The sequence below is a fragment of the Hemitrygon akajei genome, chromosome 4 (genome assembly GCF_048418815.1).
Source record: "Hemitrygon akajei chromosome 4, sHemAka1.3, whole genome shotgun sequence".
Lineage (NCBI taxonomy): Eukaryota > Metazoa > Chordata > Chondrichthyes > Myliobatiformes > Dasyatidae > Hemitrygon > Hemitrygon akajei.
Genome location: NC_133127.1, coordinates 79582182 through 79596852, shown reverse-complemented (window position 1 = coordinate 79596852; position 14671 = coordinate 79582182). Strand labels below are relative to the sequence as shown.

Genomic DNA, 14671 nt, shown 5'->3' with positions numbered 1-14671 from the left:
TGCTGGAGTTGTACTGTAACAAGGTGAGGAGATGTCAGGGGTAAGTTTTTTACTCCGAGAGTAGTGAGTGCATGGAATGGGCTGCCAGCATCGGTGGTGGAGGCGGATACAATAGTGTCTTTTAAGAGAGTTTTAGATAGGTACATAGAGCTTAGTAAAATAGAGGGCTGTAGGTAAGCTTAGTAATTTCTAAGGTAGGGACATGTTCGGCACAACTTTGTGGGCTGAAGGGCCTGTATTGTGTTGTAGGTTTTCTGTTTCTATGAAACACAGTCTTGTACCGTTCTTTTTTAGTGTATCGACATAGAAATGGTTAATCTCTGGAACCACTTTCCTTCGCCCTTTCTAGGACCTTTATTTCCTTGAAGTTAGGTGTCCACAATTGAATGCAATACTTAAGTGTGACATGGTCAGTGACTTGCACAAATTTCAGTAAAGCCTTCTTGATGTAAAGTTCCTATGCATCTATTTATAAAACCCAGAATTTAGTGTTGTTGATGTTTTTAAAAGCTTTCTTATCTTTGGCATCATCACAGATTTGATACATACAACAGTCTGTCTCTGTTTTTGTACCCCTTTAGAATATATTGCCTTTTGTTCCATCTATTAAAAATATACCACCTCTTTACTTTGCATTAAATTTTATTTCTCATGTCTCTGTTCAAAGCAAATTTTATTATGAAAGTGCTTTTATGTCACTACATACAACCCCCAAGTTTAATTTTCTTGCAGGCATACTCAATAAATTCAATATCCGTAATAGAATCAATGAAAGACTGCACCAACAGGATAGACAGACTGTGCAAACACAAAAGGAAAGAAAAGAAAAAGAAATAATAATAGTTATCATTACTATAAATAAATTAACAATAAATAGTGAGAATATGAGATGAAGAGTCTGTAGATTGGAGGAACAGTTCAGTGATGCAGCAAGTCAAGTAGAGTGAAATTATCCCCTCTGGATCAGGACCCTAATGGTTGAGGGGTAATAACTGTTCCTGAATCTGGTGGTGTGGGTCCTGAGGTTCTGGTACCGCCAGCTTGATGGTAGCAGGGAAAAGAAAGCATAACCTAGGTGGTGGGGGTCCCTGATAATGGGTGCTGTTTTCCTGTGATGGACTGGGCCATATCCTTTCAAAGGAATTGGCATTTCCACACCAGGCTGTGATGCAGCCAGTCAATATACTCTTCACTACACAGCTATAGAAGTTTGTCTAAGTTATAGATGTCATGCCAAATCTTTGCAAACTCCTGAGGAAACAGAGTCACTAACAAGCTTTTGTTTGTAATTGCACTTATGTGCTGGGCTCAGAACAGGTCCTCTGAAATGATACCGAGGGATTTAAAGTTGCTGACCCTCTCCACATCTGATCCCCTGATGAGCACTGGCTCACGGATCTCCAGTTTCCTGCTCCTGAAGACAATAATCAGCTCCTTGGTCTCGTATACCCAGGTTCATGACATTACTATGCACCGCAGTAGGTAGTAAGCATCTGCCAAAAGGGAAACTTCGTTGGTCATTGGCCTCTACCTGAAAAACAGTCATTCACAGTGGCGATGTTCCTGAGCCAATTTAACACATGTAGTGTCTTTAATTCCAAAGATCAGTTTTACTAACAAGCTTATTTACAATATTTTATCTAGTGTGTTACAACTGATCTGATTTTATAGTTACTAAATGCTAGTAAGTTGAAATTAACATCAATTTTAACTATGCACTTTCTATTTGTGTGACCATGTTCATATGCAAATGCTTTGTTTTGTTTCACCAGCTCATCTACACCAATGGTTTCCTGGTTCAATGTCTCCTCAACAACACAATCATCATCTTCCCAGTCTCCAACCATGACTCCCACAAGTGAAGAATCTCTGAATGGGTATGGAAACCACTTTTGGTTTGTGTTAGTGGTCAGCTGTGGGCGAAAAGGTTGTTTATTTATCCTTCCTGTCATTTAGATAATGGGCAAGTTCAACTGATCAAGCCCAGAGATTCAGGTTTACTCTTAATACACCCTATCCTCGTTATATGCGGGGGATACTTTCTTTGCAGTCGACGCATAATGTGAATAATTATTTGAATGGAGAAAATAGGGATGCATTCTAGAGGGCTTCCTAAATATGTTTAATCTGTAATTTATTCACATTTTCATACCAATACAACACAAAAGCAGTACCACAAGGCACATTCGTATTATATGTCATCAATTTAAGGTAATGTGCAATGTAATAAATCATAGAAAGTTAACATACTAGGGTGTATAGTACTCACCAACAGTGGCAGGTGTGTTCGCTCTGGGAGATGAGTGGTTGTTGTGGTGTCGGGCAGCTTTACATGGATAAGGTGGACGGTTGTGGGTTGTCAGGATCATCAAGCACAGCAAGGGGTGAAGGAAGACTCACAGAATGGCCGGCAGCAGGAGATGACACGGTTTGAAGAAAGTGGTGAGGGTTGTTTGCTTGGCAGCATTTTGTTTTTCAGCATAAATTTGCTTGTAGGGAAGAAGGGTTGACGGCAGGGAACGACTGAGATGCTGACTCCATTCTAAACTTGGGTCCATGTCCATCGCCATTTGTGCCAAGTGTTTCGACTTCCACCATTCCCTCACCGTTGGTAACCTCCCGGGATTTTCAAAATTGTCTGTTGCTTGCAGCATCTGAGAAATAGTTTGCTGTAAAAAAAAATACGCCTTAAATGTGGATCACACCTCGGTCGAGTGGTTGAATCAGCGATGTTGTGTTAGGCGGCAGGAGACGCACTGTTATGTTAGGATGAATGCTGTCCAAATTTTTAGGATGGGCTGACGCATTGTCAAGTAACAAAAGAACTTTAAAGGCAAGATTCTGTTCCCGGCAGTAGCGTCCCAGAGCTGTGTTACCTTCACTTGATGCCACGCTGTTTAAAATTTCCAACTTTTTTTCAAGTGTTAAAGCGGTTCTCTGCCACTCAGCTGATGGCCCAGGACATGACATCAGACACTTAGGAGGCATAGTTAAATATTTCAAGCACAAAATCACTGCACCATAGGTAAAAACTCAAAAGTTTAAGAGCACAAGATCGCACATCCACACCTTGCCAAAACCAATGCGAGACTGGCGGGAGTGAGACTGTGAGGCGCGTGCACATGACTTGTATTGGTGGGAAGGCAGGACTCCTCGCATAACTGTGAGTTTTAGATGTTGGTAGAAATAGGTTCCTCGCATAACTGAATCCGCATTGTCTGAAGACGCATATAACGAGGATAGGGTGTACTTTGATGTTTTTAGAACTGTCAAAGGAAAAAAATAATCTGTGGCCCAGCATTTTGAACCGAATTGGAAAAGAACACTGCTGAATGTCTGAAAGATCTTTTGTGTATCATGCTATGAGTTCTTGAGAGCTTGGCATCTTAGTGCGGGAAAGGCACCATCATTGAAATAATTTTGAAACAGTGCAGAATCATGTACAACTTGTCCTGCTCAAACCTGGAGACAGCAAAACCAAAGGTCTGAGGTATGCATTTGCCACTCAGCTTTTATTTTAATTGATGTGTATATGATTTGATAGTTTAATTATCATTCATGTATGGTTGAATACAGCCAAAACAAAAGAGTTCCTCTGGGGCCAAGATACGAAATACATGACCCACTGCACAGAGCACAAATAGTACATATGGTTACAATTTCAGAAAAACATACAGTCACAAAGAAAAACAGTAGCCCAAGTCCCTGAGTGTCCAGTTTGTTAGATAGATAGATAGATAGATAGATACTTTATTCATCCCCATGGGGAAATTCAACTTTTTTTTCCAATGTCCCATACACTTGTTGTATCAAAACTAATTACATACAATACTTAACTCAGTAAAAAATATGATATGCATCTAAATCACTATCTCAAAAAGCATTAATAATAGCTTTTAAAAAGTTCTTAAGTCCTGGCGGTTGAATTGTAAAGCCTAATGGCATTGGGGAGTATTGACCTCTTCATCCTGTCTGAGGAGCATTGCATCGATAGTAACCTGTCGCTGAAACTGCTTCTCTGTCTCTGGATGGTGCTATGTAGAGGATGTTCAGAGTTTTCCATAATTGACCGTAGCCTACTCAGTGCCCTTCGCTCAGCTACCGATGTTAAACTCTCCAGTACTTTGCCCACGACAGAGCCCGCCTTCCTTACCAGCTTATTAAGACGTGAGGCGTCCCTCTTCTTAATGCTTCCTCCCCAACACGCCACCACAAAGAAGAGGGCGCTCTCCACAACTGACCTATAGAACATCTTCAGCATCTCACTACAGACATTGAATGACGCCAACCTTCTAAGGAAGTACAGTCGACTCTGTGCCTTCCTGCACAAGGCATCTGTGTTGGCAGTCCAGTCTAGCTTCTCGTCTAACTGTACTCCCAGATACTTGTAGGTCTTAACCTGCTCCACACATTCTCCATTAATGATCACTGGCTCCATATGAGGCCTAGATCTCCTAAAGTCCACCACCATCTCCTTGGTCTTGGTGATATTGAGACGCAGGTAGTTTGAGTTGCACCATATCACAAAGTCCTGTATCAGTTTCCTATACTCCTCCTCCTGTCCATTCCTGACACACCCCACTATGGCCGTGTCATCAGCGAACTTCTGCACATGGCAGGACTCCGAGTTATATTGGAAGTCTGATGTGTACAGGGTGAACAGGACCGGAGAGAGTACGGTTCCCTGCGGCGCTCCTGTGCTGCTGACCACCATGTCAGACCTACAGTCTCCCATCCGCACATACTGAGGTCTATCTGTCAAGTAGTCCACTATCCAATCCACCATGTGAGAGTCTACTCCCATCTCCGTTAGTTTGTGCCTTAAGATCTTGGGTGTTCTTCTACCAAACGAACACTGGAGTGCAGCACCCTAGAGGAGGGGCCAGCTGCAACCTAGAACAGATTTCAGCCCTCCCACAGAGGACTCTCCCTCACCGCCTCGGCATCTCCTCCCCTGGGTGAATACAACAGGCAACCCCGTGGCCCAGGCCTAGTCTTTGCCACAACCGAGGCGAAGGAAGTTGGAGGATCAGAACGGGAGTGCGGTGGGAGCCTTTTTGACTTTTTCTTATTCTCACTGGAGTTAAGAGAGGCGGGACTGCGCAGGTGTTGTTTGTGGGCAGCGGAGTGAGCCGGGAGCAGAGTGAAGGCTTAAGGGCTTGGGCTCAATGGGCTTAGGCGGAAGTGGGCGAGGCAAGGTAGGTTTAGGTTTCAGTTTTTCCTGTTATTTGAGGAAAGGGGAAGTATGAATGTGAGGGCAGCTTGTTCTCGGTGTCGAATGTGGGAGGTCCTGGAGTCTCCTAGCCTCCCGGAAGTCCACATCTGCACCAGGTGCGACGAGCTAAGGGACCGAGTTAGGGAACTGGAGCTGCAGCTCGATGACCTTCATCTGGTCAGGGAGAGTGAGGAGTTGATAGAGAGGAGTTACAGGCAGGTGGTCACACCGGGGCCATGGGAGGCAGACAGGTGGGTCACGGTTAGGAGGGGGAAGGGGAAGAGTCAGGTACTAGAGAGTACCCCAGTGGCTGTACCCCTTGACAGTAAGTACTCCTGTTTGAGAACTGTTGGGGGGGTAGGGCGGGGGGAGACAGCCTACCTGGGGGAAGCAACAGTGGCCGTGCCTCTGGCACAGAGTCCGGCCCTGTAGCTCAGAAGGGTAGGGAAAGGAAGAGGAAGGCAGTAGTAATAGGGGACTCGATAGTTAAGGGGTTAGATAGGCAATTCTGTGGATGCAGTCAGGAGGCCTGGATGGTAGTTTGCCTCCCTAGTGCCATGGTCTGGGATGTTTCTGATCGTGTCCAAGATATCCTGAAGTGGGAGGGTGAGGAGGCAGAGGTCGTGGTACATATAGGTACCAATGACATAGGTAGGAAAAGGGGAAGGGGTCCTGAAAGGAGAATATAGGGATTTAGGAAGGCAGTTGAGAAGAAGGACTACAAAGGTAGTAATCTCGGGATTACTGCCTGTGCCACACGACAGTGAGAGTAGGAATGGAATGAGGTGGAGGATAAATGCGTGGCTGAGGGATTGGAGCAGGGGGCAGGGATTCAAGTTTCTGGATCATTGGGACCTCTTTTGGGGCAGGTGTGACCTGTACAAAAAGGACGGGTTACACTTGAATCCTAGGGTGACCAATATCCTGGTGGGAAGGTTTAATGGAGCTGTTAGAGAGGGTTTAAACTAATTTGGCGGGGGGATGGGAACCGGAATGATGGAGCGGAGGACAGGGAAAACAGAAATAGATCTAAGGTAGTGAGCAGTAAGGATGTCAGGAAGGACAAGCAGGTGATGGAGCAAATTTGTAGCCATTGGGATGAGTTTCAGTGCAATAAAGTTGCAGTGCAATCAATGCAAAAAGTACCAAATACTGGACTTAAGGTGTTATACTTAAATGCACACAACATAAGGAATAAGGTGGATGATCTTGTACAGTTACAGATTGGCAGGTATAATATTGTGGCCATCACTGAGACGTGGCTAAAGGATGCATGTCTCTGGGAGCTGAACGTCCAAGGATACACGGTGTATCGGAAGGATAGGCAGGTAGGTGAGGGGGGGGGGGGGGCGTGGCTTTAATGGTAAGAAATGATATTAAATCATTAGAAAGAGTTGACATAGGATCGGAAGGTACAGAATCTTTATGGGTTGAGCTAAGAAATCGCAGGGGTAAAAGGACCCTGATGGCAGTTATCTACAGGCCTCCAAACAACTGCAGTGATGTGGACTACAAATTACAACAGGAAATAGAAAAGGCTTGCCAGAAGGGCAGTGTTATGATAATTGTAGGGGATTTTAACATACGAGTGGATTGGGAAAAGCAGGTCAGCATTGGATCTCAAGAGAGAGAATTTGTAGAATGTCTACAAGATGGCTTTTTAGAACAGCTTGTTGTTGAACCCACTAGGGGATCGGCTGTACTGGACTGGGTATTGTGTAATGAACCAGAGGTGATTAGAGAGATGGAAGTGAAAGAACCCTTAGGAGGCAGTGATCACAACATGATTGAGCTCACTGTGAAATTTGAGAAAGAGAAGCCAAAATCTAATGTGCCGATATTTCAGTGGAGTAAGGGAAATTACAGTGGCATGAGAGAGGAACTGGCCAAGGTTGACTGGAAAGGGACACTAGCGGGAAGGACGGCAGAGCAGCTGTGGCTGGAGTTTATGCAAGAAGTGAGGAAGGTGCAAGACGGATATATTCCAAAGAAGAAATTTTTGAATGGAAAAATGATGCAACCGTGGCTGACAAGAGAAGTCAAAGCCGAAGTAAAAGCAAAGCAGAGGGGATACAAGGAAGCAAAAATTAATGGGAAGACAGAGGATTGGGAAGTATTTAAGAGCTTACAAAAGGAAACTAAGAAGGTCATTGAGAGGGAAAAGATGAACTATGAAAGGAAACTAGCAAATAATATCAAAGAGGATACTAAAAGCTTTTTCAAGTATATAAAGAGTAAAAGACAGGTGAGAGTAGATATAGGACCGATAGAAAATGATGCTGGAGAAATTGTAATGGGAGATAAGGAGATGGCGGAGGAACTGAACGAATATTTTGCATCAGTCTTCATTGAGGAAGACATCAGGAAAATACCGGACATTCAAGGGTGTCAGGGAAGAGAAATATGCGCACTCACAATTACGACAGAGAAAGTACTCAGGAAGCTGAATAGTCTAAGGGTAGATAAATCTCCTGGACCAGATGGAATGCACCCTCGTGTCCTGAAGGAGCTAACAGTGGAGATTACAGAGGCATTAGCAATGATCTTTCAAAAGTCGATAGATTCTGGCCTGGTTCCGGAGGACTGGAAGATGGCAAATGTCACTCTGCTATTTAAGAAGGGGGCAAGGAAGCAAAAAGGAAAATATAGACCTGTTAGCTTGACATGGGTGGTTGGGAAGTTGTTGGAGTCAATTGTCAAGGATGAGGTTACAGAGTACCTGATGGCATATGACAAGATAGGCAGAACTCAGCATGGTTTCCTTAAAGGAAAATCCTGCCTGACAAACCTAGTGCAATTTTTTGAGGAAACTACAAGTAGGCTAGACAAGGAAGATGCAGTGGATGTTGTGTATTTGGATTTTCAGAAGGCCTTTGACAAGGTGCCGCACATGAGGCTGCTGAACAAGATAGGAGCCCATGGAATTAAGGGAAAGTTACATATGTGGATAGAGCGTTGGCTGATTGGCAGGAAACAGAGAGTGGGAATAAAGGGTTCCCATTCTGGTTGGCTGCCGGTTACCAGTGGTGTTCCACAGGGGTCTGTGTTGGGGCCGCTTCTTTTTACATTGTATATCAACAATTTGGATTTTGGAATAGATGGCTTTGTGGCTAAGTTTGCTGATGATACAAAGATAGGTGGAGGGGCTGGTAGTGCTCAGGAAACAGAGTCTGCGGAGAGACTTGGATAGATTGGGGGAATGGGCAAAGAAGTGGCAAATTAATTACAATGTCAGAAAGTGTACGGTCATGCACTTTGGTAGAAGAAATAGACGGGCAGACTATTATTTAAATGGGGAGAGAATTCAAAGTCCTGAGATGCAATGGGACTTGGGAGTCCTTGTGCAGGATACCCTTAAGGTTAATCTCCAGGTTGAGTCGGTGGTGAAGAAGGCGAATGCAATGTTGGCATTCATTTCTAGAGGAATAGAGTATAGGAGCAGGGATGTGATGTTGAGGCTCTATAAGGCACTGGTAAGACCTCACTTGGAATACTGTGTACAGTTTTGGGCTCCTTATTTAAAAAAGGATGTGCTGACATTGGAGAGGGTTCAGAGAAGATTCACTAGAATGATTCCAGGAATGAGAGGGTTAACATATGAGGAACATTTGACCGCTCTTGGACTGTACTCCTTGGAGTTTAGAAGAATGGGGGGGACCTCATAGGAACATTTTGAATGTTGAAAGGCATGGACAGAGTGGATGTGGCAAAGTTGTTTCCCGTGGTGGGGGAGTCTAGTACGAGAGGACATGACTTGAGGATTGCAGGGCGCCCATTCAGAGCAGAGATGTGAAAAAAAATTTTTAGCCAGAGGGTGGTGAATCTATGGAATTTGTTGCCACGGGCGGCAGTGGAGGCCAAGTCATTGGGTGTATTAAAGGCAGAGATTGATAAGTATCTGAGTAGTCAGGGCATCAAAGGTTATGGTGAGAAGGCGGGGGAATGGGACTAAAGGGGAGATTGGATCAGCTCATGATGAAATGGTGGAGCAGACTTGATGGGCTGAATGGCCGACTTCTGCTCCTTTGACTTAAGGTCTAACATAGCTCCCCCGCTGTCGGTCTCATCAATCAGCCAATGCATCAGACTTGCCATGCTCTATGTTACCGATGCCTGACAGGGTTTTGCAATCCCTATAAAAACGTCGAGGCAATCACTCTCACCTTTTCTTAGATCGCGCATCACGCCATGATGCATAACAGTGGTACGCAGTAAGTTTAGTTATATCACTCGCTGATGAGGAAGTCCTGCAGTATTTGATGTTCATAAAGAAAAAAGACATTCAAGACAAACAAGTACACTTTTGATTGAACCTGTTGCTGCTATTATGTTCGAGTGCACTGCCAGCTTACCGGAAGTGTTACAAAGTCGTGCTGATTTACTGTGTGTACAGTTGTTTGTCTAGGATTTACTTCAGTGTCAGTGGTGTCACTTCATTAGTTTGAAGATGTGGGAGAAGGGTTTCTTCATGTCATCCGTGGCATTTCTTTAGGTATTCTACATGGAGCTAGGATCATCGCGGTTACTGTGTGGCCCGTTGAGTGCTTCTAGCATTTAGTTTTTAGTTTTTTTAACTAATACCTTAATAAGGAAGTGCATTTCTTGAACCTAATTATTAGTCTTGTATTATGCACAAACATTGAATGAGTATTAAGGGAAGGAAGCTTGCTGACATTGTAGATAAAGAGTCTTGACCTGATACGTTTCCCTCCATGTATGCTGCTTGAACTGTTGAGTTCCTCCAGCTGCTCACTTTGTGCTCCAGATTTTAACATCTTCAGTAAATCCTTGTGCTGTATTTGGTGCTGAAAATTAGATCAGTTACATAATTCTAGCTAGCATTGTCAGAATTCATTTTCATAACTAGTTTAGAAAATGCTCTACCTTATTTCTTCTTTCATACCCTGGTTCTACACTGGTCATGTTTGCTTTTTTATGGTCATTGGTCATCCAATCATTGACAAAGTTATTGTACTGGAATTCTCTGCAGCACACTGATGATCCGATTTACTTTGTTTTTAGGGTTTCAAACCGTAAAGCCAAGGCTGTCTATTCTTGCAAAGCTGAGCATGTCTCTGAGTTATCCTTCAAAGTGGGCGCAATATTTGAAAATGGTGAGTGTAACCTGATACCTTGCTTTGTGTCTTGTAAAGCACAATTACATTTCTTAACTTAAAATATATATATATTTTCTTGGTGAAACATCCTTCATACAGTAGGAGTTAAGCCCATCTCAAATGCTATTGAGTTGCCTGCACCTTTAGCATACACCTACTGGGATATAGATTTATGTAGTTCATGTTGTCTGACCATAATTCCCTTCTTAATGTTCAAGAATTCATAACAATTGTAAATTAATGTGGTGAATACATCCCTCTCTTTCCTACTATTTGTAAAGGAAAAAACCCCAAATATTCAGTTTTGATAATCTGTTCATGATTGAACTCTGGGCATCATTTTCACGTATGGGCTGTTTAGGACATGGACTAATCACATACTTTCTACACAGAAGTCTCCCAGTTGTTCAGTGGCATTGTTGTCGCTATCTGTTGTTCCCCACTGCAGGACCTTAACTGCTGCATTCACAAGCTAAAAGCTGCAATTATATGTTTTGTGTATAGATCTGGCTGTTTCTTGAAACAAAAGGCATGCACTTGTTATGTAAACTATATTGTTTTGTGTGTGTTTGTTTATTTCCTAGTTCACACTTCACGGGAACCCGGCTGGTTGGAAGGAACCCTCAATGGCAAAACAGGACTCATTCCTCAAAATTATGTTGAATTCCTGTAGCACTGAGCCTTTGAACTTTGTAAGAAATGCTTTTCATGGTATCCATGGCCAATCACTTGACAATACTGGTCCTACTGTAGTTCCAAACCTTGCATCTTAAATTTGGAACAAAGACAAATGCTGATTTGCGTATTAACGTACCTAACCTGCAGCATCTGTAAAAATTGTATTTTTAAATTAAAATATAGGCTGAAGTGTTACTGTTACTTTGGCATGCTACTTTAATTATAGACTTTTTAATCATAGGATTCAGGAGCTGGGGGGCAACATTCGAAGATAGTTTTGTAATTTACAAACAGCAGGTGATATCTTTGTGCCTGAAGTTCTAATATCTATTTTGCATCACAGTTCAATTCTACATATATTTTCGTTATGCTTTATGCATATAAATAAAAGAGAAATTGCAGTAAAAATGGGTGAGGAAGAAGGGGAGTTATTTTGATGCACTTTGGATTTTGCATTGTAGACCACGTCTAACATCGGGATGTTTCAATTTTAAGAAACAGTGAAAATGTTATTGTAACATATTTTTGACGTTGTATATTTGTGAAACATTTTAAGTAATTAGATAGATAATTGAAAACCATCAGATCTGCTGACAGCATTTTTACAAGATGTTAGTGAATTTATCGTGAGTTTTTATTAATGGAACAATTCCATTCAAATTATAACAAGCAATTTAAAATTCCATGTTTGTATATTTCTGTTAATTTTAACTTGAGAAAAATGTGAACTATATTAAGACATTGTTATACTTGAGGATTGTTCCAGCTTTAATAGTTATGTGGATGAATGGTCAGCCTTGTCATAGACCTAAAGATTTAAAATTTAATCTGGAATATCCTGTAATGACAAGGGAAAATAAAAATCACTGCCTATAGAAGTTTTGAGATTTTATTACTTATGTTTATATAATCCATAACATTTTACTAGGTGTTCCGTGAAATGCTTTTGTTATTTCAGATTATTGTTTTTCAATGGATATTTTCCAGTTGATGGGAATTATATCTGAAACTTTTTTTCATATTGTGAAACATTTGCAAATCTTTCAAATTCAAGCATTATCATTTCTTAAGTGTCTTTCATTTGAACTGTTGAACAACCTTTTCATTGTATAAAATGCTAGCAATTTGTTGGTAGATTTTAGTCATGGAAAGTTTTGAGGTACTCAGTGTCTGTGAGTTAATAAAATGTTAATGAAACAGGATCCCTATTCCAGATGATATTCCTTTCTGGAAGCACACGTGGGTCGTGCTGGAATAAGGTACACCTATCATCTTCTTCAGAAAAGAACAGTCATCATTTCAGCTCTGTGAAGGAGATTCACTTCAAAATGTAGCAGTGAGAGGAAAGAATAAGGGGACAAAAAGGAACGTCTTTTTAAATTCATCCGTTACCCCTTTGCACCAGGCTAAATTATTGTAATGGCAAATACAGGAAGGGATAGAAAAACTGGAAAAACCGGACAACCAATTTCAGCAGGGACTAGATACAGTATATTTTTAAGAGTATATCCAAACAATTCAGATTAAAGTGGGAGTGAAATTGAAGAGCAGATTTATTTATTGCCATTGAACCAGATGAAGCAACGTGTGGAAAGGAACCAAAAGAGATGAAAGATTCTATATTGAACGTGCTATTCCTTGCAGAGGAGCAACCAAGTGCTGCAAATAGAATGGTGTAAATGCAGCACTAAATCTAACTTGAGAAACATTTGAGGTCTATACTGCTCTTTTAATATAGATAAGTAACTTATTCTAATTATGCATCTGTCAAATTGCCTAAAGTCGACACAGAAGAGGTATTAGGCAGAGAAAGCAACGGCTTAATCATAGAAATAGGGTTATTTACTGTATATAGTGAGAGGCGATGTTTAGAAAGGTTTTCTGCATTTTTGTCCAGATTGATGAGCATGGCATTCTGTACTGGGCTGTGATAATGGACACTTTGAAATCTTATGCTCAACATTTCATAACCAAGGCGCAATGGACATATCCAAGTCTGTGGAGTTTCCTGATTGTTAGATATACAGGGTCCCAAATGTGGATTCAACAACTTTATCTACTATTTCAAATTCCCTTTGATGTGCATTACTGCACTGGGCTGAAAAGTTGCTGCCTGTTTCACATGCTAGTAAGGGTAAGTATACAATGATTTAGTGGATGAATATGTGGCTTAAGTATTGATGCAAGAAGCAGGGTTTCAGATTTCTGTATCATTGGGCTCTCTTCTGGGGAAGGTTATAACCTGTACAAAGAAGGATGGGTTACACCAGAACCCAAAGGGGACTAATATCCTTGTGGCAGGTTTGCTAGAGCTGTTGGGAAGATTTAAACTAATTTGGCACAGGTATGGGAATCAGAGGGATGGTGTTAAAGATGGGGCAGTTGGTATACAACTAGATGCAGTGTGTAGTGAGTCTGTGAGAAAGGACAGGTAGATGATAGGGCAAAATTGCAGTCAGTGGGATGAGTTAAAGCTAATGGGGCCAAATTGTAATGGGTGATGAATACAGGACTGAGTGTGTTGTATTTGAATGCAAGCTATATACGGAATGAGGTAGATCTTGTAGTGCAGTTAGAGGTTGGCAGGTATGATGTTGTAGGCACCTCTGAGTCATGGAATTTAGAAGAATGAGGGTGGAATCTTATTGAAACTTATTGAATATTGAAAGGCCTAGATTGAATGGATATGGAGAGGGTGTTTCCTGTAGTCAGGAATCTAGGACCAGAAAGCACAGCCTCAGAATAGAGGGACATCCATTTAGAACAGAGATGAGGAAAAATTTCTTTAGCTAGAGGGTGGTGAAAATTCATTGCCACAGACAGTTGCAAGCCAATTCATTGGGTATATTTAAGGAGGAAGTTGATAGGTTCTTGATTAATCAGGTGTTAAAGGTTATAGGGAGAAGGTGAGGGAATGGGGTTGAGAGGGACTATGATGGAATGGCAGAACAGATTCGATAGGCCAAATGGCTTAATTCTGCTCCTAGCTCTTCTGGTCTCATGGGTCAAACTTGAAATGAGAATCCTCCGCTGGTGAGACAGACCACTGAGGGATTGGCACAATAAACTTAATGGCTTCGTCTGTCTAAGTAGACAATGGATGCGCCCGGTACAATATGCAGAGCCTTTCAAATCCCTCTCTGGATCCTGGACTTCCTGTCAGATCACCGGTACTTGGTAAGTATGGGCACCCTCACCTCTGACCCTCAACACGGGGACCCCCCCAGAGCTGTGTCCTGAGTCCCCTCCTCTACTCACTACACACCCGTGACTGTGTTGCCACTACAGCGCCAATTTGCTGATCAAATTTGCAGATGTCATGGCAATGAGGAGACAGACTACAGAGGAGAAGTCAGTGCCCTGACACAGTGGTGCCAAGAAAACAACCTCTCCCTCAATGTTGAAAAGCAAAGGAGTTGATCACGGATTACAGGAGGAACAGAGGCAGGCTAGCCCCTATGACATCAATGGGACTGTAGTTGGGAGGGTGAGTACTTTCAAGTAAACATCACTGAGGATCTCAGCTGGACTGTACATACCGGCTGTATGGTGAAAAAAGTACAACAGTGTCTTTTTCACCTCAGATGGCTGAAGAAGTTTGGCATGAATCCCCAAATCCTCAGGACTTTCTACAGGGGCACCATTGAGAGCAGCCTGACTG

The 14671-nt window shown here is 42.2% G+C and overlaps 1 protein-coding gene across 2 annotated transcripts in view; it reads left to right on the top strand.

The window, feature by feature from the left end:
- arhgap10 (Rho GTPase activating protein 10) overlaps positions 1-13032 on the top strand; it is a 215826-nt gene extending 202794 nt beyond the window's left edge. For both annotated transcript variants that reach the window (XM_073042922.1, XM_073042921.1), the window contains 3 exons: positions 1773-1877; positions 10238-10329; positions 10917-13032. In XM_073042922.1, the coding sequence (XP_072899023.1) occupies positions 1773-1877; positions 10238-10329; positions 10917-11005 (286 nt within the window). In that variant the 3' untranslated portion in view covers positions 11006-13032. The remainder of the gene's footprint in view (positions 1-1772; positions 1878-10237; positions 10330-10916) is intronic.
- The last annotated feature ends 1639 nt before the right edge of the window (positions 13033-14671 follow it).